The sequence below is a fragment of the Erithacus rubecula genome, assembly GCF_903797595.1.
Source record: "Erithacus rubecula genome assembly, chromosome: 8".
In the NCBI taxonomy this organism is placed as follows: Eukaryota; Metazoa; Chordata; class Aves; order Passeriformes; family Muscicapidae; genus Erithacus; species Erithacus rubecula.
Window position 1 is genome coordinate 15,420,649 of NC_136659.1, and position 27,458 is coordinate 15,448,106.

The window sequence follows — 27,458 nt, forward strand, 5'->3', positions numbered from 1 at the left end:
CAGGACTGGCTGCTCTCAAAAGCTCCCTCCAGACTAAACGAGGCTGTGTTTCTGGGTGATTTCACTATCGAAGGCAGAGCAATGCTCCTGTGATAACTATGTTTAAAAAATTATTAGAATCAAAATCAAGTAGAAAATACACATCAGTCATTTCCATACCCACTCCCCTTTACTGTAAATATTGTAAAACTCCATTTTGATGCCACTGTCCTGCCTCTGCTTCAGTTGGTCACTGGAAAAGAGGTGCTAATTCAGCGTTGTGAAGGGCAAAGAGTTGCCATCCGCCGTCTCCAGTAACAGATGGAGGCTTTTAAAAGCCAGTTTGCTCTGGGCATTAAACATGCCAGAGCTGCAGCATTTGATTCTTTCTCTTTTGGAGAGAGTAAATGTGTCAGACTGGAATATAACAGGCTTTGGTCTTCCATGGCTATGAAGAAGTACAAAATCTGTCCATGCTGCTAATAACTGACTATAAAGATATGTTTTAAAAGATGCCTGCCTGCAGCTATAAATATAAGCAAGTATTTTAGAGGCCTTTATATATGAAGAGAACCTTTCAGAAATAAAAATATTTGCATCAGAAAATGATGTCTTTGAAATGGCTTCATGGAATCAAAGAAGATTATGTGAGAGATAATGAGGGCAACATATTTAAATATTCTTCACTTTCATACTTTCTCCTCAGCTTTTGATGATCAACCTTTAAGGTTTTTCAGATCCTAATTTTCTCAGAGCAATTTGAGATGAAGAGATACTTGAAAAGGCAATTTTATTTCTTCTCTGTGTGTCATGTTGTCTGGAGCTCCTGAGTGTACATGAGGTCAGATTCTGACCTGCTATTCAAATAGTATGTGGACTCTGGATTCTGATAGTGCCACTGGGATTTAAGATGTACACCACATTATTTTGCCATTATTTTGCTATATATATTTCACGAGATATCTTTGTATGTGTCAAATGTAATCAAGTTTCTTGTTACTTCTTTCCATCAGTCTGGCAGTATTTTCTGATGAGGAAACCTTGCTGATCATTCCACATACCACTGTAAATTAGGCTATGCCAAAAGTGGGCTACATTCACTAAGTGGAAGTTGCTGTTACACAATAGTTGGTATCACATAGGAAGGAAGCAGAGTGTATCAAATGACAGAATGTATCTTGGTGTTTCCATGCATACCAGAGTATGGAGTAACCACAGGTCTTATCCTGTGCTCTTGTTTGAAGGCATGACATCCTCTTTTTCAAGCTGCCTATGACTGATGATATTTTCCTAGTCTGGCAACTACAGAGTTTGAATTTTATTAGGCAAGACCAGTTGCTTTCCATGTGTTCACCCAGATTTGTGTTCTTGATTCCTTTCAAGACAAATTTTTGGGTTTGTACTGGGGTATGGAAATGTGATCAGAAGAGGCACATCTTTAACTTACCATAAGCTCATAGAAGAGCTTCATGTGAATTTTCCTCAAGAATACGAAGAACACTGAAATTGCTTGATTCACAGGGTAGAAAGATTCCAGAGTAAAATGAAATGTTCTTAATTGTTTTTAGAAAGGGGAAATTGAACTTCTAAGTGTTCAAAAACCCATAGCCTTTTAAGTGTTTCTAAATCATGGGGGTGCTTTAAAAATAATTCCACTGTAACTTGAATTTTAATTGCCTGCCCCTTCCTTTTGCTGTCATGGTACTTTCATCCTCTCTGTTTTCCTGAAAGGGAGTGTTGTTATTGCTGTTTATTTTAAGAAATCCATTCAATTTTTTCCTGCAGCGCTGCAAAATTTCAGGGAGGGATATGTTTTAGTATTCTGCGTTATTAATATTTTTTTATATCTCTGTAATTAAAAAAATGAAGTTTTAATGACTGTTCTTCTCTAAACCCTGGACTTTTGCATTTCTAGCCCAAGAAGTTGAGGATAGTCAATGGCAGGTGCAGCCAGAATATTGCTGCAGTCCCACAACATATCATTTTTTTAACATTATTCAAATTAGGCTCTGCACTCATAATTCTGTTGTTTCCTTTATTGCTGTTGTAAAGCAAATGGTTCTTTTATACAAATGTTATCTCCTGGCTATTAATTCAGCAGTTATTTTGGATTATGGCACTCCTGTTAAATTTAGGAATGTAAAAACTCATAAATATTTAAAAGTTTCAGACTGACATGGGAAGAAATTGTTTTGGACTTGCTTTGTTAATATCCTGTTGTTCAATTTGTAATAGATTTGGAATATATTGTTATTTCTCCACTGTTTGATGAATGGAAAAACAGTTGAACAACTGCTTGAAGTGTTCTACCTTGAATTGCAACAGGCTGATAAAATTGTTGGTTTCCAGAGGAAAAAAAAAAGCAAGGAAAGGATCTGTTTTTCTTTTAGAGGCCCAAAATTCTGAAAACTAATTAAACAGATCCCACTTCAAAGTTAATGAAAGTGCAGTAGTAGCTTTGTGAAGATTGTAAAGAAAAGGTCTACTCACAATCAAGTGCTTCTCTTTCAGCTTGTTATTTAAGCTTTTCACTAAGGAGCTAAGGAGAATGATGTACAAATGTGTTTCCTCCCAAAAAAAAGGGATTATATTGAGAGTCTTATTTCTATCCAGTGAGTGTGTTCACAGACTTGCACTAAGGTTAATGTGCATCTCCAGTATCCCCCAAGTCTTAGAAGAATAACTGAATGCTAGAAAAGTCACAATTTCTGTAAGATTGCTGAAGGTCTGGACAGCAGAATCTCTGGGTCAGAATCCTGCTGCACACCCAACCATATTTTCTTTCTTTCTTTGTCTTGGAAGTATAGACATAGTTTTTCAGATCTTTAAGGGGGTTAAGGTGTAACTCCTGTTGGGATCATGTAGAAGTATTCCAAACATTTCAGTGATTACTCAAAAAAAGATGCGGAATTGATTAAGCCTGGGTAAGTATGTTAGCAGACAACTGAGTGTACAGTTAACAGAACTTGCATCTCTGCCTGCATGCTCCAGAGGTTCTTAAGCTGTGTCCTGGGATGACACTTGACTTGATGGGTTTGCTGTATTTCCTGTATCAGTTTAACTCTCTGGCACAGTGCCATGATTTTCTGAGGTACTGGTGTGCTTTATTGGGTACTGAACCAAAAAGACTTTTCTTCTACTAGCCAGTAAGTTAAAACCACAATGTTAATACTATTCTATAGTATTATTATAGTTTACACCATCTTCTCTTATGTGGTGTAGCTACAGCAGCTAAATCTCCACATAAAGTAATTATTGAGGTGGCACTTTGTCTTCAGCTGAAAGAAGATTTTTACATGTGAGTAATTTGTAGTTAGAGTGCAGTATTTAAAAACACAAGTAGAACCTGTAATAGTCAAAGTGAACTTGCATTACAGTTGCATGAACTAATTTGTATTTTATGCAAGTAGCTGGATGTTCCACACCAGCTGTGTCCATGTGATTGTAACTAATTCAGCATTGTCCAGCTCATAACCTGTGGGCTGGATCCAGCCCCTTTGAGAGGTTTTACCTGGCCCATCACCCTCTCACAGCAGGAGCTGGGGTCAGGTGTTCCTTTGGAGAGTGCACCCCCTGCACCTGCCCTCCCTAGAGAGATGAGCAGCAAGTCTGAAGGGGCGTAAGGAAGGTGAAAGAAGCCTGGGAGGTTTGTCAGCACCTCTGTCTGGCTCATGCAGGTGCTGCCACTGAGCAAGCCACAGCACATCTGTGTGCTCAACTAAATCATCAGCCAGTCCAGCACACATTCCTATGTTTGCATATGAGCTGCAAGAGCAGCTCATTCCTCTCTTACAAGCCAAAGTCCCTGTTACACAGAGCAAAACGTAAGACTTTTGCTGCTGTTCTGTTGACTTACTATATAATCAGCATGTTGAAAATTCTTTTATCTTACTTTGGAGAGTATTTCTGCTAAACATTTCTTGTATTCCTCTTCTTCTGGTTCTATGTGTGTGTAGTGAACAGTATAAAGCAAAGGGCACTTGTATGCTTAAGATTGTGAGGAATTTGTATGAAGAAATTCTGCAGAGCAGTATATTTACTTTGCATTTCTAAATGGTAGCAATTATAACTCCCAGCTTCTGGCTATCCAGATGTTTCTTGCATTACAGCACTGTAATTTGCATTGGAATATATTGTGTTACTGCAGTGGCAGTAAACGGGTCAGTTTTCAGTCTAAATGCTGTATCTTGGCTCCAGTTGGGATGGTGAACATATTTCCTGCTCATACCAGGTTCTTCTCCTTCCCACTGTTTCCACACTCTGTTAGTTTGACGTGTTTGTGTTTCTCAGATGAAGACTTTTACTGCTCAGCATTTGAATCAAGCAGGGGATGCATTGGCAGGTCAGAACTGATGTACGGTTGGTTTCTTGTAAGAGTGAAAAAGGAAAAAAGACTGAAGGTTTGAATCAGAAATTTCCCTTTGGCATTTTCAGGCAGCAAACATCCCTCTGGTGTCAGAGCTTGGCATCGATGATATCCATTTTGATGACTTCTCGCTCGATGTGGATGCCATGATTACTGCAGCCCTGCGGATGTTCATGGAACTTGGAATGGTTCAGAAATTTAAAATTGACTACGAGGTAACCATCTGCGCTGCAAATATCTGCTGCTTTTGTCTTGGCACTGCTCTGTCCATTTGCACACATTTAGTAGCCCTGCTACAAATTGTACTCTTAATTTCAGACGCTGTGTAGGTGGCTTTTGACGGTGCGGAAGAACTATCGGATGGTTTTGTATCACAACTGGAGGCACGCTTTCAACGTCTGCCAGCTGATGTTTGCCATGTTAACTGTGAGTATCAGCTACACAGCCCCTAAGAGCTTTTACTGCCACATTGCCTAACCTGGCTAAACATTTTCCGGCATTCAATTTCTCTTCTAGTTATTATGCTACTCATTTCCAATAGCAAAGCAGACAGAACTTATCCAACTTAAGGCAGCACATATTTGGCAAAACCTCATAGTGTTTTAGTGACAGTGATATCATAGGCACATTAAAGTGACTGAAAACAGATGGCAGTCTTGGAGTGCTCTTGTTATTACAGATCTTGATCTTATAAAATGTTTTTCTTTTGGAACTCTTTGATTTGACATTTATTTCAAACTCGTAATTGGGAAGTACAAACCCAAGAATTAGAATCCCAAAGTATTTATTATGTTGATATTTATTATCTCCTTACCCGCTTCATCTAAATAGTTTTAGAAGGTACTGCCACAAAACATTTGAAAATTATCTTCCAGCATAGTGATCTAAGTGAATCTTGATCTCCACTGGACAGTGTTAACACTTAGGGGTTTTATTAGCATGCATCTCCAGCAGTACCTGTAGCTCCTTTCAGCATACAAGTAAACTCTGCTGAAATTTCAAGTAAATTCTGCTGGAAGTATCACTGCTAACATACTAGAACAAGTATACTGCTCTCTTTCCCTACCCCACAGCAACTGTGTGAAATAACCCATGTCTGGCTAGTTCATTCTTGTAAACAAACATACCAATAAAAAACTCAGGGGTTCTGGATGCCAGAACTTTGTGTGTTGGGCAAGAAAAAAAAGACTCTGACTTCTCCTAGCAGGCAAAGATGTTGTTTCTAGTGGTTGGTCCATCCCAGCAGGGTGGGTGTGTTTCTGTGAGTGTTGATGGAGGCATAGTGAAGCTGTACCATGAGACAAAGGAAAGGGAGACGTTCAACGAGAGAACGGTCACGTCTTTGGGCATGAGGCTGCTCATCTGTGCAGAATTGTTTCAGCAGGCACTTGCTGATGCTCTCTAAGGAAATTTGGTGGTAATGCCTGGATATTGGTAGTTTTTATTTAAAAGGAATCATTTTATCTGATATCGGAGTACGGGCAAAGGCGGGCTGGTGCGAATCGGTAATTCTGCCGGGGCGGGAGCCCCAGCCCAGCGGTGACACCCCTAGGTGGAGCTCCAGGCCAGGTTTGCGGCTCGCTGCTCCTCCGGGGGACCAGGCACGTCCGTGCCGGCTAGCGGGGCCAGCCCGGGGCCAGCACAGAGGAGGCAGGGTCATCCTGCTGCTCCAGCCTGCCCGCTTCCACCGACAGACGCTCTGACCGTGGCTCTCACTGCGCCATTTCTGAATCCTCTCGGCAGGCAGCACAGGACTGCAGCTGGCTGTGAGATGTGATCCGGCATTTTTCAGCCAAGTTCGTTTCATTGCCCACGCTCCTGGCAATAAACAGAATGGGCAATCCCATGTGCAGGGCTGGATGTGCGTGGCCACAGCACTGGAGCCTCCCCACATCCCACCCCGCTTTGCTCTGGCTGAGAACAGAATTAGTTCAGGTGCGTGATCTGTTTGGTCTGCTCTCCCTTCCAGATACAGGAAGACTCATTTTGTGCAAAAAAAGACACAAAAGAAAAACTAGAGATTAGTAATAATTCAAGGCTTGCTCCCACTGCATTTGTCTTGGAGATACCATCCAAGTTAGCGTGTGCCTTCTTTTTTCACTGGTAAAAAGGGGGAAAATTCTTTGACAAACCCTTTGAAGGGCTTATCAGAGCCCTTCTCTGCCAGTCAAGAAGGCAGTTTCTGCAGTTATTGCACCTTATTTCTGATTTCTCCATGACAGTCAGCAATATAGACTGCCCCACAAATACAAACCAGCAATTCTATTTTAGGCATTTTCAGGTTGGATTAACCATAGCATAGTGATGTCTAACCTGTAATGCAGTAGCCTCTAAAGGCTCCACCATACTCCCTCTGAATGCACAAGGAAAACTCAGCTGTGTTGAACAAGCCAAACAAGAGAAATTCAACAAAGAGTAAACCAAAGTTGTTTCACTCCTGGTAAATTCAGCCTTTTGCATATCTAAAGCACATTCCTGTATATCTAAGTGTGTATTTTCTCACTCCTGAACAATCATAAGCCCAGTTCTGCAAGCCATAGTTCTGTATTTCAGATGCCCAAGAATTGTGAAGAGAAGCACTGCAGCAAGGCTGCTCCTGCAAGTTGAGTACATGAGAGTGAAGTGCAGCATCAAGCCCAGGCTCCTTTATCAGTGCCTTTGCCAACACAGTTCACATTGATACTTATTTCAAAGGGCAAAAATGAACAAGTAAGCAATACCAAATTAAAATCCCATCTGGTGTGCTAATAACAAAACATATAGATGTGGGGCAAGGTATAATGAATGCAATTCATTTCCTCACATGAAAGAATGACCTCTATAACTCACTGGAGACTCTGCCACTCATGAGTTATGGGTCATTCCTTTTCTAGTGAAAATAAATTTTACTGCACCATCGTCTATAGCCATGTTGTTTTTTTTTTTCCTCTTGTAAATTCAGAAATGGGGAAATGTAATCCTCTGTTTACTTGCATTATGTTCAAAGAAAATATCCCCTTACTGTACTAGTTTTTAAATGAAATGTTTTTGACTACGTGACATATGCTATATTTCTTTCATATATTCAGTAACAAGACTTTTCATTAAATAAAATGTGGCATTTATTTTTGAGATATTGGTACTGTTAATAAATTCCTTAATTGGTTTCCCTGCATTTGCAATACAGGTTGAATCCTTGGATTTAATCAAAGCTTGGATTACACTAAAGAATATTTATTACAACATCAGTTTAATATTATAAAACTTCTCTTTTAAGTTATTTTAACTTAGCCATTAATATTTTCTCTAGACTGAAACTTGACACACGGTGTGTTGTCAGTTACAAACTATTTTTAATCCCTTTTTGTAAATAGATCTTCATTATTATTTGTTATACAAGAGCTATGTTCAAACAAATAAAAAGAGAAAATGCTATTTTTGGAGGATTTTTTTCTACCTGGGTAGGTTTTACTGAAACTAAAAGAAAAGCAATGCCACTAGAAAACAGGTGAACCTCTTTCCTAATATTCAAGTTATTCTGTACACGGTGGATTCTACATAAAATCAATTAATCTTTTTTTTTTCTTCATACTTGATCATCTTTTCTGCTGTGTAAACTTTATGCCACTATAAAGCTTTTGTAGCAAGTCTTGCACTTCCTCAAATCCCACTGAAGTGCATTCCTAAGCACCTGGGGGAGCTTGGCTCCTGTACTGCCTAAGTATTAACTGTGGCCACATTTTAGACTGTCTGAACAGAGAACACTTAGATTTGAATGTGCATTTCTCTAAGTAGAATTTATGGTCTTCAGGGTGAACTGCAGAGCTTTCACAGAGTATTGCAGCAACTGACTGGCATTTCTGAATGTATGTTCCTACCAAGAAAGGGCAACAAGTCCCACTGTATCACTTAAACTCTCTTCTTGCCACTGGATGAAATTATGCCACTTTGAAAATCAATGAAATTTGGGAATTCTTACGTGGTGTTCGTATTCAGCCTTGGTTTGGCCCTCCAATACAAATGCACTTTGTATTTCTTGCATATAATTTCCTTTCATGCTAACTAGATCATGTGGCTAATTGAGGAGTGTCACTAGAGAGTGGCACAGTGAAAAGACAAGTGTTTTACAATTTTCCAGCTCAGGCAGTCATTGTGCAGGCATGATGCCCTTCTGCCTCTGCAGATCCAGGTTATTTCTGCCGTGGGTAAGAGGCACAGCACTGACAAGGGGGTGTCCCGCAGAGGCTCTAGCATCTCCTCCACACAGGGTTTGCTCAGGATGCTTGAGGTTAGCAACAGCAGTGTTTTTGAAAAAACAAAATAGTGTTTTTTCTCTGACATGAGCCAGTTCAGGCAGGAAGACTGCTAAGCAAATATCCAAGAGGAGAAGCATATGGTAAAAAAGAGTTTCTAAGATTAACTCCCCCATTCACAGTCATGTCTGAGCCGCTTGTAGGGTATTTCACTGCATCTGTTTTCAAATTCCTCTCTAAAATTCAAGTGGGTATCTGCAGCAGAAATATGACATTTGAGACATTTCTGCTTTAAATCATACCACTTCATGTCACTGTACCAGATTTTAAAAAAATCTTCTAATAGTTCATCACAGTTCCAGAGAGTATATTTTATCTGGACTCTTTTAAAGGTCTTCCAACTTAATATGACAGCTATCTCTGACAGTAAGGATTGACTAATATGTTCATCTCAGGACTGAAGAAATCTTTCTATATACTTCTTTAAATAATAATTTCAAAATTTTATCAATTTAGCTTTGGGTTTTTCTTTCTCTGATAGAAAAACCCAGTTCTTGTCTCAGTTTTCAGTTACTGGTATTTGTTTTCAGCTCTTTTTGCCTTTAGTGCCTCCTGGGTAGCAGAGAAATGGCATGCTGGAAATGCAACAAAGAGATAATAACAGATCACTCCAAGGACATTATCTATTCTGCTAACCATCTGACATACAGCAGGGAATAGAATATGACAATAAAGCATTTATCTTCTCCTTACTGAAACGTTCATGGTATCAAAACAAAGTTGACTGTTGCTGGATGGACTAACATTACTTATCCCTTTTGCTACTGATAGTTACAGCTGCTATTTTTTTTCTGCTCTCAGACCGCAGGATTTCAGGAGATTCTAAGTGAAATTGAAATTTTAGCTTTGATTGTGGGATGCTTATGTCACGACCTTGACCACAGGGGAACCAACAATGCCTTCCAAGCCAAGTAAGCTTTCTAATTCTTACTATTTTAATTTGGTTTTCTTCCATGAGAGAGCAAAAGGTGACCAGGATAAAGAATGAAGCATTAATTTCAAGCCTTCTAGGCCAAGGCCAAGTACTCTTATTCCTGTGTGCAGTGAGGGACTATCCATCTTTATCATTCTCTGTTCCTTTAAGTAATTGCTGGCTTGTCCTTTGTAGCTGGCTGTTGAACTGACACCACATATTGAAATGTGGTGCCAAAACTTGATGGTTTTTTCAGGCTCAGCTATTATTGATTCTGGTTTTCAACCCAGGAAGCACCTAAATTGTCTGTCTGGGTTGTTTTTGCTGGGATGCATGACATTAAGCAAAACTTTTCTCTGCTATTGCACAGAAAACAAAATAAGTGAAACTGAAACAATGTTTTCTAAGAAACTATGCTGCTGCCCCCAGGCATAGTGAAGTAGAAGGAGGTTTGAAGAAGGTTTAAGGGTTTACTGGTAGGTAAGGGAACTCCTCAGACTAAGGCAAAATTCATTCCAAATTCTGCATTCCCTGAGAATAGGAAGGACAACAGAAAATGTCCCCAGCAACATCCTGACCAAGCTGTGAAATAAAGCTGCCAGGCACAGAGATTCCTTCAAACCCCATCTTGTTTTCTTCACTCCCCAGTTCCTCTACAGTCAGAATATGAGGCCCCAAGGCATTCCTGTCTTGCAGATCCCAGTGTGCATTTGTAGCTTTTTCTGTTCTGCCTTACTGCTAATCCTCCACTGTGATGAGGAAGTGGTCAAATGGTTGTTCAGAGATACTTGAAAGGCAGAGTGATGCTGTATTAGCCTATTTTGTCCTACCTTTTGCAGAAGTACTCTGCTGCAATGTGTGTATGCACGGGCTGCTGCATTTCTGGGGGCAAGTTGCCTCAGTGACCATCACTCAAACTGATGTTTCTGATGTTCACTAAGCTGCCATTTCCTGAGGTATTGGTGTTGCCATACAGTCTCAATGAAACAATGACACTGTCTGGATCTTCAATCACCAAAGCAGGGAAAATCAATTGCAGTGCTCAAAAGACAGAGCTCGTGGTGCAAAGGTTACCAAGCACTGCTAGATGCCTTTTTGCAGCTGAATCTTGAAGAGCTCAGCTGATTGATGTTTATGTTCCTAATTTACAAAAAGGAGACCTAAGATTTACATCCTGGCCATTTTAGGCTCTGATTAAGTTAACCACTTCTCTGCTGTACCATTACACAAGAATATCTTTAGTGCACAGGGGTGACTGAGTTAAGGTACAGGGTTCAGCATTAGACTGCTATCACTCATACTTGTTGGTTGACAACAGAGTACAGAGAGGAGGCTACCATTTTATGACTCCATAAAGAAACTGCTGAAGACATTTAATGAAAGACAAACATTACCACACATGTATAAAACATCCCTGAAAACAGAAGCTGTAGTTTTCATAATGCTAACTATGATTTATTCCTCTAACCTGACATAAATTTAAGCATCACATTTTCCTATTTTATCTTCAGTGTCCAATACTGCTGTTCTGTATGATGAAAGTTCAAGAGGTAGATGATGGAGGCAATATCACAGTTGTTTCAAATGGCCCTGTTATATATGTCAATATCACATACTCTAGGGATGATGTTTCCTGGACATCCTTTTCTCTCATATAGCTGCTTCTGATAATTAAGTATCAGTATGGTGCAGTTTTATGGTATGTGCTCCTAGGAGACTCCTTCTGTCTCTAGCATAATCTCATATTCTCATTTCTTTGGAAAGAAAACCCATCATCTCAGTTTAGGCTGGGTCCCAGAAGTGAAGTACTTTGCCTGAACTACTTTGGTACTTGGAGAACAGTGACCATTCTGACAATCCAGTCCCATTCTCTGCACTTCCCAGAGATTTGCAGTTCTATAATATTATTCCATGCATTTTTGTCCTTTAAAGGTAGAAAACCCATCTGCTCTGTGTATTTTTAAATCTGATTTTAGTTTAGACAATAGATGTGATGAAAAAATACATTGTAGAGATATGCTAAGCTTTACTTTTATATTCACTGCTCTCACTTGTGGCATCTTGATTATCTTAGTATTTGCAGTTGGATTTTTGTTGTTGTGTTTTGGGGTTTTATTTTAAGAGTTTGTAGCTGGCCATTGTAAGCCCTCATGTTTATATCTACTAAGAATTTAAAAAGAAAGGTAGCAGAGGAACAGGTGATTTCAGCTCAAGGACATGACCTTGTGTCTTTACTGTGCACTTCTATGTCTCTGCTGTTGCTGTAGCACTTTGAAAGGCACGTTACAAAACTTCTAGTAGTTAGAGAAAAATCTTCAGTCAGCTGGCAATATATTAGCAAAGGTTGGAACATAAATGCTTTGTATCTGAATTTAAATTAGTATTTTGACCTCATCAGCGGTCTTAAGTGAGGCTGCTGAAGTGGAGGTGGAGTGTGGGTACGTGCTTTTGCCACTAAATTGTCTCTGGAACCTGCTTTGTGAGCAGACAAGCTGGATTTGTTGACTTCCCATGTTCTGTTTCAGGAGTGGATCAGCCTTAGCTCAGCTCTACGGCACCTCTGCTACTTTGGAGCACCACCATTTCAATCACGCTGTCATGATCCTCCAAAGTGAGGTACAAAAGCATTGCTGTTAATCTCACTGTAAGCTGCTGGGCAGTTTCAGCTGGAGAGAGGAAATACCTTTTTAATGCCCTCTCCTTGAGGAATTATTTATTGGTTATCACAAAGGTCACAACTAGCACAAAATTAAACAACTACAAATGCTGATCATAGAGCCCAGAGATTATATCTGTCTCTATCAGCAAGGGGCAAGGAGAATACATCCTAATCATGTTGTCAGCTTTTCTTACTTTTCTTACATATATCCTGGTCAGTGGTTTATAGGTAGCTGAAACAGGTGCTTACCTTTCCCCACAGGTGTCATATTCAGAGTATGAGACCCATCCTTTACTGCACCAATTCAATTTCTTTGGCAGCCTTTCTGTAATCAGTACTTTTATTTTTTTTTTCATAATTTAATACACTATTTTTTAAAATTAAAATCAGTAATATTATGCTGTTCAAAGTACATTAATTGCTTTGCTGATACCTGTGAAGATACAGCTCTTGCCCAGAATAGCTTGCATGTAACACTATTCATCATATACTACACCTTGTATTTAATAACTGAGAAAAGTGGAAGGATGGACATGGAGTCCTTTCAGAATAAAGGATATGTTTTCTTAATTTACAGAGATTGGTTGCTACAAAATGCACTTAGTAAATGTAAAACCAAAACTGCTGTTCGTGCAGCACAATTGGAGATCACAGCCTGATCTGCAATAACATCTGAAGAGATCTGGGATGTCTCATGATCACAGTCACATGGGAACAGGTTGATGGCCTTACCTCTGTGTACACTGCCAGGGAGATCTGTGTAGAACTGCACCTCCTCAGACCTTATCTCATATATGTCCTCATACCATCATGATTATAGTAACCCTGTTGCTGGAAAATTTTTGGTTTTAAGGGCATTTTAATATTCCTAAGCAGTAGATGGCAGTGCATACTGAATGTGGGCACTCCAGGACTAAATATCGCCAAAATAAGACTCTGTTTAGAAAGAACTTCAGCATTTATGTAGGTGATTAGGAATAAAAAGACCTGCAACACGTTTATGTATGTTAATATATGTGACTATTGTCACAAATGTTGTTTCTTAAGCTTACATTTAGAGTTTTTCATTAATTTTGTTTCTTTCATCTTATTTTCTTGAGAATTTCAAATGGGAATTATAGGATCTCTGTCCCTCTTGTTTTCAGAAATTCAGTTACAAAAGAACCTTCCCTGTCTCAAATAGCAATATCACCTAATTAATTTTCTTTCATTTTGGCCATGGAGCATCTCCCAAATTCCAAATTCACAATGCCTTAAAAAGCAACTAGTTGGCCCCACAGAGGGTATTTAAACTGCATATAAAGTTGTTCTTTAGCCTACACAGGCAATTGCTGTTTACACTGTAGGACAAGATAGTAATGGGCAGAGTGAGCAAATGGGCTGCTTTGAATGAAAAACTGATTTAGTATCCTTGACTGCTCTAACAGCAGTTTGTGTGCATGCAAGCAGCAGCACAGATAAATCTATTAGGATCACTACTCAAAACCTCCAGTATGCAGCTCCCCAAAACATTTAATAAGATGAGAGATTGAGATGTATCCATAGTTTTTCCCCATAAACTGAGTCTGTGCAGGGTCAGAGCAGAGAGTAAATCTTTACTCGACAGGCTATAATTTCAGCAGAGTTTAGAAAAACATACCAGGTGCTTGATAACAATTGTCAACTCTGCTGCCTCAATGTAATCTCAGCAGTATTAACATTATTATTTTGTCATAGTTTTGCCATGAATCAGAAAAGGCTTGTGTTACAGGGAAACAGTGGACTAACAAGTTAAAAAATCTTTTAAAAACCTATATTGATTGTTAGCCCTTACCTCTTTTATCTCTTTCATTATAGGGTCACAACATCTTTGCTAACTTGTCCTCTAAGGACTACAGTGACCTTATGCAGCTTCTAAAGCAATCGATATTGGCAACAGACCTCACTCTGTATTTTGAGTAAGTATTGGCATTTCTGGTATTTGATGAATGAAAATTCAGAGAACTTACTTTAATGACCTATTAAATACCAATAAGGATATGTAATATGAGGAATTAGTGTTTAGCTATGGTTGAAGAGGTTTAGTCTAATACTTAGTATCTTTGAGACTAACAGAAATACCTCAAGTGTCCAAGTAAGTTTTGCTTTAATGTGTAACATGTCTGAATCAACCAAAAGCAAATCACATCCTGGGTTTATACTTCAAAGCAATCCCAGGAATGAGTTATTTTTTCTGTCCTTTCTATGATCATTTCTTCAGGCATATAGAAAATCAATGACATTTGATTTTACTCTTTACTCAAGCAGTCTGCAGGTAAGTTATTTTTACCTCTTGTGTTATTGCAATTCATTAATGAGGTAGTAGCTATGCTAGTTTATTTCCAAAAGTGCCTGAAAATCACCATTGGTGCTTTACATTTCTTAAAGCCACACAATGTAAACAGGTGTTTCTATATAAGTACCTAATTTGTTTTTTCAGTTTGTTACATCTTCAATAATTTGTAGAGAGGGGAATTCTCATATCAGTATTCTTAAAATGCCTAAACCTAATGATCACAAGCTCCAGATAGCAAAACAGCAATAAAACTCCAGGTAGAGTGAGGCTTTACTTTCCAAACCATTCCTGGGATGTCATCTTCCTGAGCTTTCAGCTTTAAACATTCTTGCCTGTATTTTGTCCAGAAACATATGAATTGCTCAGAATATCCAATACTTCAAAATTAAACCTTCTATTTCCCAAAGCATAGGGGATCATCATGCAGCCCTTTTCTAGTCCTCTTCTAGCTGCTGTATGAAATCCATTATAGCAAGGCCTTACATAGGAGTGACTGGTCATATAACCATGACAGTCAGAGACCAGAATATTGCAACATGCCCCACATAATATTCTGTCCACTGAGCAAAGGAGTGTTTCTGCAAGTGTACATCTCCTTGTGTTCAAACATGTACTGGTTGCCATGAGACTGCACTGTCAATAATCTGTTCCAAATTTCAGTCTAGTTGATGTAAACATAGAAAATACAAGACTGCAAACTCTCACCTGTTATCTAACTACATTTCCTCTTGACAAAAAGCACAGTCTCATATGAGCTGGGGCACTGACCTGTCACTCAGGACATAAGTATTTATTTGCTTTCCAGCTCTGATGCTCATATGTTGTGTCACTGGGGACAAGTTGCTCCAAGTTTTTGTACCTCAACTTCTGCTGTATCTTGGGCAGGATCTATTACATATTGTAGTCACATTGCAAGCAGTGAGAGCTGCTTGGAGTCTCAGTGCCATAAACAATTACAGACTATGATGAGTCCGAATTTTCATTCTAAAAGGCAACAATCACCATTAGCATGTTCTGTCCATCTTACATTTTGTCCCTGTTTGAGGACATGAAGAAGGCATGAGAATACAACCATGGAAATCAAGAAGGCAGACCTAGTTTCCAGTCTGTAAGAACTATGAACTCAAGACAGCAGCAGCTCTTGTGTGTGTCTGTTTCTTTCTGTGTGCTTACAGAAGCACGTTCTCTCCTGTGGTGGAAATAACAGGAATTGCACAGCTCTGAAAAACCCTTCAGAATTTAAAAGTAAAAACCATTTTGCAAGGACAAGAAAACAGAAGCGTGTGTGTATTTCTGGGGTGTTTCTATTGTGTGTCTGTCCACTGCTGTAGGTGAACATTTCATGCTTCCGTGGAAGACTGAACATTTCAGAGCCATTCATTTCTTTATCTGTGGAGACCATAAATCCAAAATTGCTTTTACTAGGCAACTCTGACACCGATAACAGACATTTATAGAACACGTTTGGAAATTAGTATGTTTCGCTTAAATGGACTGTCAGTGTAACGGCTTTAACAATAATACATGAGGTGCAGTGATTCTGTATCACACAGAGAACTGTTTCTGCTGCAGTGCTGCCCTGCAAGTGTCTTGTTTCCTTCTCTGACAATCTGGATTTTTGCAGGAGGAGGACCGAGTTTTTTGAACTTGTCAGTAAAGGTGGTTATGATTGGAATGTAAAAAACCACCGAGAAGTATTTCGGTAAGCACTGTTTTTTCTTGCTTTCTGGTTATTTCAAAGTGTAGCCATATTTGTTAAGGGAGTTTCATGTAGTGTGGACTGAAGGCTTAGAATAACAAGAGAAAGTATCTTGTTTTAAAAATACAACCTGTGATATGAAATATATGGTAATAATCAACATGACTTCACCTTCTCCATTTCTATTTCTCCTGCACACTCGGTCCTGTTTTCTTCCTTTTCTCCCAGCCTCACCATTTCCTGTTGAGCCCTTCTGCTCTTTTTACAGAAAGTATCAATATTCTGCCTCTCTACACAAAGATTTTTTCCTGTCTATTTCCCTGATCCTCCTTCCTCTCATCTGCCTTTTTTTCACTGGCCATGCACTCCTCTGCTCTTCCAGTCTGTACCTGGGAATTTTCATATACAGAGTACTCTTCCAGCCCCCGAGAATGCCCTGAGCATGCATCCTATTAAAAACCTTGGGCATTGTGGGTGGTTTGAGTAGACCACACTTTGCAGACAATAAAATGCGTGTATTTGCATATGCATGCCTGATTATGTCTCATTTTATCTGAAATTTCATTAAAATTCTGTTATCTTGTGGTCTTTTGACAAAATATTGGCCATTTTCTATTTTCCATACCATTTCACCCATTCCTAATTTTAGATTCAGGCAATATATTTAATGCTTCATTTTCAATGCCCTTGTTCTTCATTTAAACTTTCTTAGACTTTTATCTGCATCATGTACTGTACATAAACGCTTTCTACAGCTGAATGGTTTCTTTCTCCTAATGCATATAAAACATGGTTGTAGCTAGGTATTAAACTACAGTGGAACCGTATAGCTCATAGTAAATCTTCAATTTTTATTGTAGATGAGCAGTAGAAACTGCTTAAACAGTGTCTGGGATGCCTCCTGTGATTATAGGCTCTCTTGCTACAGCAGTCACTTACAAATAGGCATATAAATTAATCCAGTTGCAGGTGTTATTATGTAATAATACCCTTACTTATATCATGTGAAGCACATGCTTTCTAATATATTATAGGTATTAATGTAAGTAGTGTTAGAAGTATTGCAAAATTAGCAGTTACTCCCTTACAATATCATTTCTTTTCTAGTGTGCAATGCACAATACCAAAATTCATCATCTTATGACCTGCAACACACTAGGTTTCTGAGGCACAATTGTAATGTAAAAACCATGCTGATGGCTAAGATTTCAAACATGTCATTCTTTTCTGGAGGAAAAGAAGGTGCCAGGGCTGACATTTTATATACGTATTATTTATTTATGCATCCAGAGCAGAGTTGTTTAGAAATTCAACAAAGGTTGATTCAGCTTGTATTGTTCATTTCTGTTTTTCAGATCAATGCTAATGACAGCCTGTGACCTTGGAGCTGTGACCAAACCGTGGGAGATTTCAAGACAGGCAAGTCATGATTAATAGCAGGGCTGGGAGGAGGCGGGACTGGTAGGACAATATTCCCAGGGCCCTGGCTTACAAGGGACCAAAACTGGAATCAATTTACAGCAGTATTAATGCTATAAAAAAAATAGCAGGGGGTTTCTGCAAAAAATGGGCTATTGCATAATCTTTCCATGTACACATGCTGGTGTGTACATCTGGTTTTACAACCTCTCCCCTTACTAACATTTTTAGTCCATATCAAAAAAAATGAACAGATAAAAAAAAAAGGTGTTTAGCCACATATAGCTGCATTTATTTGTTTCATCCTATAGTTTTCCTTGGAAGCAGCAGTCTTCCCTACATCAAAAATAACAGATTATCTGTAAATTTTTATTAGCATAAAATCTTCAGCATATATGATAAAAGAAATGTTTTCTTAAGGATTTTGCAAAACTCCAAGTGTAGTATAGGGCTTTCTTTAACATCGTGTACCTAGAAACCAACAAATAAAAATTCACTGTTCTGCTGCTGAGTAGACCTACTAATCTCAAGTAGAGAATTTCTTTAGAAATATACATAAAAAATGGATCCAGCACTGGCAAACAGGTACAATATGAGAAAACAATCCAAAACTCTTGTTCTTTGCCCCATGATTTTCCATGATAGAGACATCCTTCTCTACCCAGAAACCATCCTTAATATTTCCACCTAATCATTCTCTTCTCTGTCCTTCACTGAGGCCCAGAACAAGGCAGTAGAAGACAGACTGTCTCAGGTTTTGAAGGAATTGACAGCATCAAGAAGCAAACTGAAAATATACCAGCACAGCTGGGTTTGGGTACACACCTGGAGGAAGTTTGGTGTAACAGCAAGTAATAGTTATTAAGATGGGGTGAAAAAGATAAAGCTAGGCCAGATATTTAGTGATGCAGGAGCAGCCAGATTCCTTGGAAAAGGAAGTAACAGAAGCTGAAAGGGATCTACAGAAGTTACATGCACATCAACTGAATTAAAAAAAAAAAAAAAACCATTTATGGGGGGATGGCTTCACCTCAGTTTTCAGTTTTGTCAGGTGAGTCTTTTTTGCTTTATCAGCAGACTGTGACAAAAATTCTTCTAAGGCTGTTGCTCTACTTGGCCAGAATATGGCCACCTTACATGGAAATCAGGAAAGCTGCTTCTCTCCTGCAGTGGGAAATGAAGTAACAAGATTTTTCAGTGCCACCTGGCCCCTGCTGCAGTGTGTGCAATCCCTCCTCATTTTTCCTCCCTAACCCAGTTAGCTTCTGCATTTTCATTGACAGCCAAGTGTCAGGTAGGGTCTGCTTTCCTAGTTGGGAATCTTTGTGCTATGCTAATGAATTAGTGTTGGAGTCTCTGGCAAACCTGGGGGGTTTTATGCGTATCACTTTTGAGGTCTACAGGTGAAAAGTCCCCTGCAGCTTAGTTATACAGGTTTACTCTACACTGAAAAATCCAGTCTGGGATTTCTTGAAACATTACCTGGTTGAGCAGAAGTGCTAATAAGTCCACAGAGGCAAAACAGGAAATAATGGAACCTTAACTGTGCCACAAGAAAAAAAACATATTTGAAAAAATGGAATAAAGGCCACATGTAAGACAGAAAAATTCAGGAAAAGAAGATTGAAACAGATAAAGGGAAAAAGAAAAGGACATAAGGAGAACAGGATCAGAATAGCATTGAGGGACAGGGATGACACTATGTCTTGATTATTTTTATACAATACACTTAACAAACCCTTAATTGTTGATAAGTTAAATTATTCCTCTATTTGAAATACTGATCCAGAATTTTATTAATGTCCTGTATTACATACATTATAAAGTTCCAAACTATGATAGCCTGGCTTAAGATTTAAGAGTACTTTATAACATACTTTACCTACTTACAAATATTTTGGTACTCCTTATTTCAACTACAACAAGCTTAGCATTTGTGAACATTACCTACCATGTAGTTGCTAGAGCAAGAAGTTTTGAATTTTATGAAGTACAGGTTCTCTGCTTAGTTTATCCTCTCGTGCCTTGGTATTATAAAATAATCCCCAGCTTAAAAACAATACTCTGGCATGACAGGAGTTTTAGGATGTGAGCCTCTTCAGTAGATGGGCTTCCAGATTTTTTGCATCTCAAAACGTTGCATGTACTTACATTCAAAGCCTCACACATGGCAAAAGTATGCTACTATATCAGAACTGCTTACTGTTTGACTTCCTAAAATTCCTCTGGTTTCCATAACTATATATTAATTTTTAAGTCTTGTCTTCTTCTAAGAAGCACAAACTTCTGCAGGAAATAGGACATTTTTATTCACAAAAGTCAGAAAGATAGGATCTAACTTCTAACCACTTCTTGATTTTAAACCAATATGATCATCATAATCTGAGTTCATACTTGGATATCCGTATCTTATAGTGATGACAGTCACTGGGGAAAAAAGTAAAGCCTAGTGGGGGGAAGAAAACCCTTTATGAATTCACATTAGATTAAAACAGAGGGTATTGGTTAATAAAGTTTCTTTGATAAGCAAAGTTGTTATTATAGGGCAATAACCAGAGAGGTCTTGCATGTTTCACAAAACATTTTTATAAACATAATAGCAGATGCCAACAAAAAGCTATCATTTTCTGTTTTGAACTCAGTTCTTGAGTAAGTGGCTTCTAACTGCATTGAGTGCTACCTTGGCATTGCCATGTAATTCCCCAAGTCAATTCCCTATCAAATAGGGATAAGTCCACATGCCTGACTATGACTTTTATACCCCCTGTAGGCCCAGTCCCAAAAACTGTATGAACATATACCTGATGTCAGTCTGTGAGTGAGGCTATTCACTTCTTTAAGCACAGGCTGAAGTCATGGTCTGAGCAAAAACTCATTATCCTAAAAAATACGTAACAAGAACTCTAATCTTTATCATGATTTTTATTTTAGGCAGCTGAGCTGGTAACCAGTGAGTTCTTTGAACAAGGAGACAGAGAAAGATCTGAACTCAAACTCACCCCTTCAGTAAGTTTTTTATCACTTCTGAAATAGTGACTAACTTGAATAGAGTAAGAAAATATCACTGGGCTCATTCAGAAAAATGAACTGTATTTTGTACATAAAGAGAAACCTTAGAATAAATAAAAGCTCTGTCCAGTAAGGATATGCATTTATAACCACATATAAAAGCTCTCCAGTCAATGCAGTCACTTTTGCACTAAACCCTTTTACCCCTTTTCTGTATCTGTTCCTAAGGTGATAATCCTATCAGTGAATTTTCTAAGCAGCAGGTGTTTGGTTTAATATACAGAAATGGATTTAAAAAATCACAGCTACCTATGGAAATCAAAACTGTCAGATTTGCTTTATATTGCAGCTGTATATCTGTGTTATTTGAAAGGCATTTCTATAAGTATACATGTAAATGTAGTACTGTGATTGAAGGGATAAATTGGAATTGAGTGGAATGTAAGCTGAGGGTACAAAGTATCAGACAAGAACTAGGAAAGTTTCAAAAAGATTTTCACTGAACTATTAGAACAGAAAGCCTTATGCAGATTAAATAACTCAAAATGTTGAGCAGCCATTACCCAGAGGCAACAGGAGAAGGGCAACAAAGTGTTCTAAAGAATTTAACTGTAAGGGAGAGAGAGACAGCCCAGATCCATTACTGTTTTGCTGAACTGGAAAACCCTATGTGAGAAAAGAAGAAATTCTATTCAAAAGTTCCTACATTCCTAGAGGAGGTTATTTAACAGCTCAAATCCAACTGTGTAGCATTTATTTTATACCACAGAATTACGAAACACAAAGACATTCAGCCTAAACATTTTAAAACAGAATTGAAAATAAACAGTTTATTGTTCATGCCAGGCAAAGCAATAGAAAGCTGCAAAGATTGATTATGGTTTACAAAGTCTTCTGGTTGTGATAATTTGATCATAGCTGCAAAGTGCTGGATGATATGTCTGTAAAATACTCCAGTGTAATTAAAGCATGACAGTTTTGTTTCCTTCTCAATTCAGGCCATTTTTGATCGGAACAGGAAACATGAACTACCCAGGTTGCAGCTTGAATGGATTGATAGCATCTGCATGCCATTGTATGAGGTAATTTTTACTTACTGCTCCTGTAGAGTCCAGAGAAGATTGTTCTTGTCTCTCTAGGCAAAAAGAGCTAGCTTTCAGAGCAGCCCTGAAGGCTATTTGAACTCTCATCTTACTTTGACTTTCCCAAAAGTCTGAATTCCATGCAGAAATCCTGATTCCCTGAAGGTGATAATGTGTGTAAACATAATTCCTCCCTACGTTATAAAAGCTGATAGGGCAATTGTTTATTATGTTTGAGACAAACTGATTCTCATCATGGTGAGGTATGGAGTGCTGTTCAGAGATGTGCCAGAGGGACAGCCTCAGTAAGTGTGTGAAACTTGTCCAAATCTGTGTGACTCAAAGGCAAGCTCAAGCCTGAGCCTTTGCCCTTCCTTCTGGCACCTTCTCAAACTGCTAAGGAGCACTCTAGGCCAAGCCTTTAGGGTCAGTGACAAACAATTTGTTGTTTAACCTGCGATGTTTAACTCAGACTTTACTCTTTTAATGGTGCCTGGGTGCTTGGCATATGCTGTGTAAATGCCCAAGTACTCCTTTATTAAGGCTAGAGATAACCACAGAATCATAAGAGTTGGAAAAGAACTCTAAGATCCAGCCATTAATCTGACACTTCCAGGTCCACACTAAACCATATCCCTAAGCACCACATCTACGTGTTTTTTGAATGCTTCTAGGGACAGTGATTCCACCACTTCACTGGGCAGCCTGTTCCAATGCTCGACCACCATTTCACTAAGAATTTTTTCCTATCAGAACAATGCTTCTGCCTTTTTGGATTAAACAGCTTCAGGACTTGACTGAAACCATGCAGTCTGCCAACAAAGACTGAGTGGCCACTGATATCTGAGAAAACAGGAGGTGTTCTCATTCAGCATCTTTGGGGAACTGCATCAAGTTCTCCCTGTTCCCACTGCACCCTAAACTGCCTAAGACCTCAAAGCAATGAACGGGTCAGTGATGATACACAGCAATAACAACTCCCATGTTAACTTTAAAATTATCAACTTGTGCCTGAATGCAGCTTTCCCACACACAAGTAAAAATGGATTGGCAGTTCCTTTCATTTTATAGACCAGATATAAAACCAGTATCATACAGTAAGGACATAAGAAGGCCCATAAGAAGGACAGTGTGCCCTCTCCCCTCTATAACTTGTGGCATCTGAGGCTGCCACCGTGGAAATAATGAAATCACTACCCAGCAGCAGTGGCAATTCCTGTTGTGTGACACAGAAAGCAGACACTTGTGTGAGAAGTAAGCCAGGCTGCAGCTTTGCCAAGAGATCCTGTCCCTTTCTGTCAGTCTTTGTCCTGATGAAATAAACTACAGCTACCATTTTCAAGCAATTAAGGCAAAGCAATCAGAAGAAGAATATACACCTATATTGTTTAAAAGGCCAAGATCATTTTGGACAATATGGGGGAGGGATGATGAACACTGATCTTGGACAGAACTCTTTAAAAACAATGTTCTTTTCAATAAAATAGCTCATATTACACTAGAATGCATATTATACCAGAATTCATTATTTCTAATAGCATCTGTAATCCAAAAATGTACAGTAAAGCAGGAAGAGCTGATAATCAGCCCATCCTCTGCATGAGGAAACTACATCTGAGCACTAAAGCTCTGGTTAGTTAACTCCATCTTAGCAGGAGATCTCTGGGGAATATATTCACATCTGATTTCCCTGCTTTCCACTGTGTTTGCATCATGCTGTGCAGCCATTAGCCTGCTGCTCAACAACTTAAAAAAGAGACACCATCAAACCTGGAAGTCATAGCAGCACCAGCCTTAGGGGTAAACAGAAAACTTGATGCCATAGTATCACACTGCAGGAAATTCTCTCTTCAGTGTGGAGCCAAGTTTTAATTTTCATATCCAGCTTAATCAAACTTCAATACACATATCCCATCAACAGAGTATTCAGGCATTGTAAATCCACTATTGAGGGGTAGCTGAACACTACAACTCTGGCCACATCCTAGATTTTGGGTTGGCAGGGCTTTTTACATTCTTTGGTTTCTTGCCATTGTAGTACATTATAGGAACTGCATGTAGGGAGAGAACAGGTTATATAATTACAAATGCAATATAAATAGATGCAGTGGCATCTGATAAATCAGTAAAATATAAGTGGTACTCCTATAGCTCACTACCACCGTACTTAGAAAAACAACGTTTGAAAAAACCCACAAACATTTGACACTTAGTTTCACACCAAAATTACAACATTAAACCATAGAGAACAAAATCAAAGCTTTTGTATTTATTTTTTTCGATGCTAGTGATTAGAAATCCTGAATTCACATAGGATTCTATAGCATCCAGAACCCTAAAAGGAATGCACTAGTCCCTACCAATGCAGTTGCTAGAGCAGGACCTAATGCTGTGGTTTGTGTTATTACACACACACACACACACATACACACACACAGAGCAGAGATGATCCCAGCAAGCACTGAATGCTGGCAACTCCCATTAAAGTCTAGGTGAGATCATCAGAGCTCCCTGAAATTGTCTTTGCTCGAAGTAATTCCCAAGAGCTGGCTATTCCTGGCACCTGAGGACATCTGAAGTATGCAGTACTGAAGGAACTTCACAACCCAAACCTCCAGAAGTGGTCTGATAGCATCCCAGTGCCTCTCACAGTACCAGAACAAACTGTATCCTCTCTGCAGTCCAAGCTAATGAACTAGGCTATGCCAGAGTGCCTACGAGGAGTGGTTCATACTTAAAACAATATACAAGCTTTGCAGCACATTTTAGTTATGGCTTTTTTAGACTTATAATTTTCCTCAGTTCTGAAACCTCCTTCATGGAGATTTGGCTCTATCTGCTCTGCTTTCTGCCTTTCCTGAAGGCAGCTCAAGACAGCTCACTTGGAGGTGCAGTAGTTCTCCCAAGTAAAGGGTAATGAAGTCTCCTTTACTGGGGAACATGAATCACATCCCTCTGCTTATCTGGCTAGGACCATCCCTGAGGCTGGTCCCTTTTAGTTGAGAAGGTTTACAAGGGACTAGCAAATCAACAAGATCTATGCAACTTCCATTAGCAGTCCAGTCTGACTGCCTCTTGGAATGCCCATCCCATCCAGAAGAAAGAAGGTCAGTGATACACAAAATGTACTACACCATGAGCTACTGTAAAGACTGAAGGCGGATATAGCTATAGCTATATATATATATATATATGTAATTAGTGTCTGGAATTAAGCACAGTTTTCCCATATCCAAGTGTCAAAATCCAAAACCTCTGTGCTTGGTCTGTAAACCTGACTGCTCCTGGCACAAGGTCAGCCACAGCTCTGCTCCCTTGCTCTCTCCCCTATCTGCTGCTCAATGTAGGAATCAAGTCACTTCCAATTTCATATCTTAGTAATCAAATGCATTTCCTTCACACTGTGGATCAAAGGTCTGTGAAGATAAAAGCATCCCAATTTTTTGTTCATTGTATCTTATTACACTTAGGACATTATAATTTTATTATTTACTTTTTTTGTTTCTGTAGTGATCCCAGATCAGAGTATTTTTATGCAACAATGGAGCTTTTGCCTTGAGTAGCAGAACAGCAATCCATTTACACATAATTTCAGATTTTAGGGGCTTTAGTTACACTTTACTGCATCACATTTGCTCTTCACTCAAAACTGACAATAAGAAAAGCATTTATCAGTAGAGAATGAGAAACAAGCTTATTATAATAATAATTTCTAAAGAAAAATGCATTCTTTTAAAACTGTAGCATATTTCAAACCTACTAATGTAGCTTCAATATAAAATAATCCCTTGTTTTGTTAGAATGTCCTATAAAAAGGAGGTACATGCAACTAAAGCAGGAAATTTGAAGCACTGAAAATAAAACACTATGGCTTTTCTGACAGCTGTGTTGTCTGTCACAGAGAAAGTATTCCTTACCTGTTTATAAATGTTTGTGTAATAGGAAACAGAATTTTGATCATTAAGACAAATTACCTCTCTGACCCACCAGTAAAGAGATGCTAAGAGTTTCAACACTAACAGATTTCTCTTCTGGACTCTGTCATTTGTGTCTACCTAAAACGGAATCAGTCACAGATTTTTCCCAACTGAGATAAGATTTCTCTGTGGGGAGCACACAGAGTGGGAGAGCGAAGATCTTATTCTTTGAAATCATTATATTTCTCACAAACAACATCAAAGCTTCAGCGATTCACATCAAACAAAAGATGCTAACAGAAACCCAGCTCTGTTCAGGGCATTGTTAGGCAGAGACAGTAAGCCTATGAATAGCAGGGCCAAAGGCCGTGCTCTCTGCCTCTGGGCAGATAAATACATAGTCAGGTAGTCAGTGACAATGACAGCAGCTATTTTAATTTAAGAGAGATGCCTTTGTGGAAGATAAAGAAGCTCATGGCTTTTACAACTTATGCGTGCCTGAGATTGCCCTGCTCACCTCTACCTTGGTGCTCCCTTGAACTGCTCCATTTTAGTCCTATTTTTAGAGCTATTCAAGATTTTCTTGGGTATTGAAAACATCAAGCATGTAATAGTATCTACAGAATTGAATTTGCATTACTCCATCCAGGATTCTAGGAGGAACCTGGAAGAGTAGAAACATTTGGCCAAGCAAGTACGTTAAATATTTTAAATGGAATTTGTAGGGACAGATTTCTTCTTTATCACACTGTTTGAAGTACTTGGAAAGAAATGTAATCACTCTCTCTGCAACTCCAAGAGCTCTGATATCCTACCTTCCTACAGAAGATAATGTCTGACCTTGTAATTAAATCTGTTTGCTGTCTATGATAATGTGCCTGCAAAAGCATCTATTCTGCTTGTAAAATAAGATTAAATGCACAGAGTGTCACAAAGCACAGAAAAAATACACAGAAATCTTAAACAGTCATGGCTTTCTGTGTTTTAACTTCTCTGGTTCAAGAATTGACTTTGACACTTGAATTGGAAGTACATGCACACATCATGATTTTTTTCTAAGTATATACTCTACTTGAAATTATTAGACAGAGAACATTAAAAACAACTTCTTCAATAATCACACTTATACTGCTAGATCCTGATGCAGCACTTCCTAAGTTACCACTTCTCTTTCTCTCTGTTCTTCAATTTAAATTTTTTATGATGAAATACTGTATAAGAAATCTAGGGTTTTCACCATTCCCCTGAGAAGCCCTGCCTGTCTAAAATGGACTGGATGGCATGGCTTAGTCCTTACACAGGCAAGAGTCACTGGAAGCAGCCAAAACAATGACTTCTTCCTTCAGATGTTTCTGTGTTGCATATAACAAAAAAAAGTTCTAAAATTATTTAACCAAGAAGACTTTATGAACATTTTGGAAATGGTTTTCCACCATTCACCAATACCTGGGATTGTTGATACAAAAGTCAGGGCACTACTCTTATCTTTTAAGTTAGCAACTAGCCAGGAAGCAGGGAACTCACAAGTTGTTCACCATGCACATATATAGACAGTCCATTAAACTGGTTCATAAGTTGTTAAGTGTTTTAATTTAAAAAAAAAAAAAAAAATCAGGACTAAGCTGTTTGGAAAGATGCACACTTTTGGCAGGGCTTATTTCTGACATTTGATTTGGACATGGAGAGTGAGAGATAAATCATTCATGCTTCCTGAGAGCACCTGGCAGACAAGGCACATGTAAGGCACATCAGCCTGGGATGCAGTTTGTGATACCAGGGACCGAGGCAGATCAAACAGATGTTGGAAGA

At 38.8% G+C, this 27,458-nt stretch overlaps 1 protein-coding gene and 1 long non-coding RNA gene across 8 annotated transcripts in view; one reads left to right on the forward strand and one right to left on the reverse strand.

Annotated features, from left to right (window-relative positions):
• The window catches only part of PDE11A (phosphodiesterase 11A), a 103,765-nt gene that overhangs the window by 65,985 nt on the left and 10,322 nt on the right, over positions 1 to 27,458 (forward strand). For all 7 annotated transcript variants that reach the window (XM_079310317.1, XM_079310318.1, XM_079310320.1 and 4 more), the window contains 9 exons: positions 4,414 to 4,560; positions 4,664 to 4,771; positions 9,439 to 9,548; positions 12,076 to 12,166; positions 14,046 to 14,146; positions 16,148 to 16,225; positions 17,578 to 17,645; positions 20,577 to 20,647; positions 21,649 to 21,732. In XM_079310317.1, coding sequence (XP_079166443.1) covers positions 4,414 to 4,560; positions 4,664 to 4,771; positions 9,439 to 9,548; positions 12,076 to 12,166; positions 14,046 to 14,146; positions 16,148 to 16,225; positions 17,578 to 17,645; positions 20,577 to 20,647; positions 21,649 to 21,732 — 858 coding nt within the window. The remainder of the gene's footprint in view (positions 1 to 4,413; positions 4,561 to 4,663; positions 4,772 to 9,438; positions 9,549 to 12,075; positions 12,167 to 14,045; positions 14,147 to 16,147; positions 16,226 to 17,577; positions 17,646 to 20,576; positions 20,648 to 21,648; positions 21,733 to 27,458) is intronic.
• The window catches only part of LOC306804145, a 100,987-nt gene that overhangs the window by 56,012 nt on the left and 17,517 nt on the right, over positions 1 to 27,458 (reverse strand). The gene's annotated exons all lie outside the window — the stretch shown is intronic.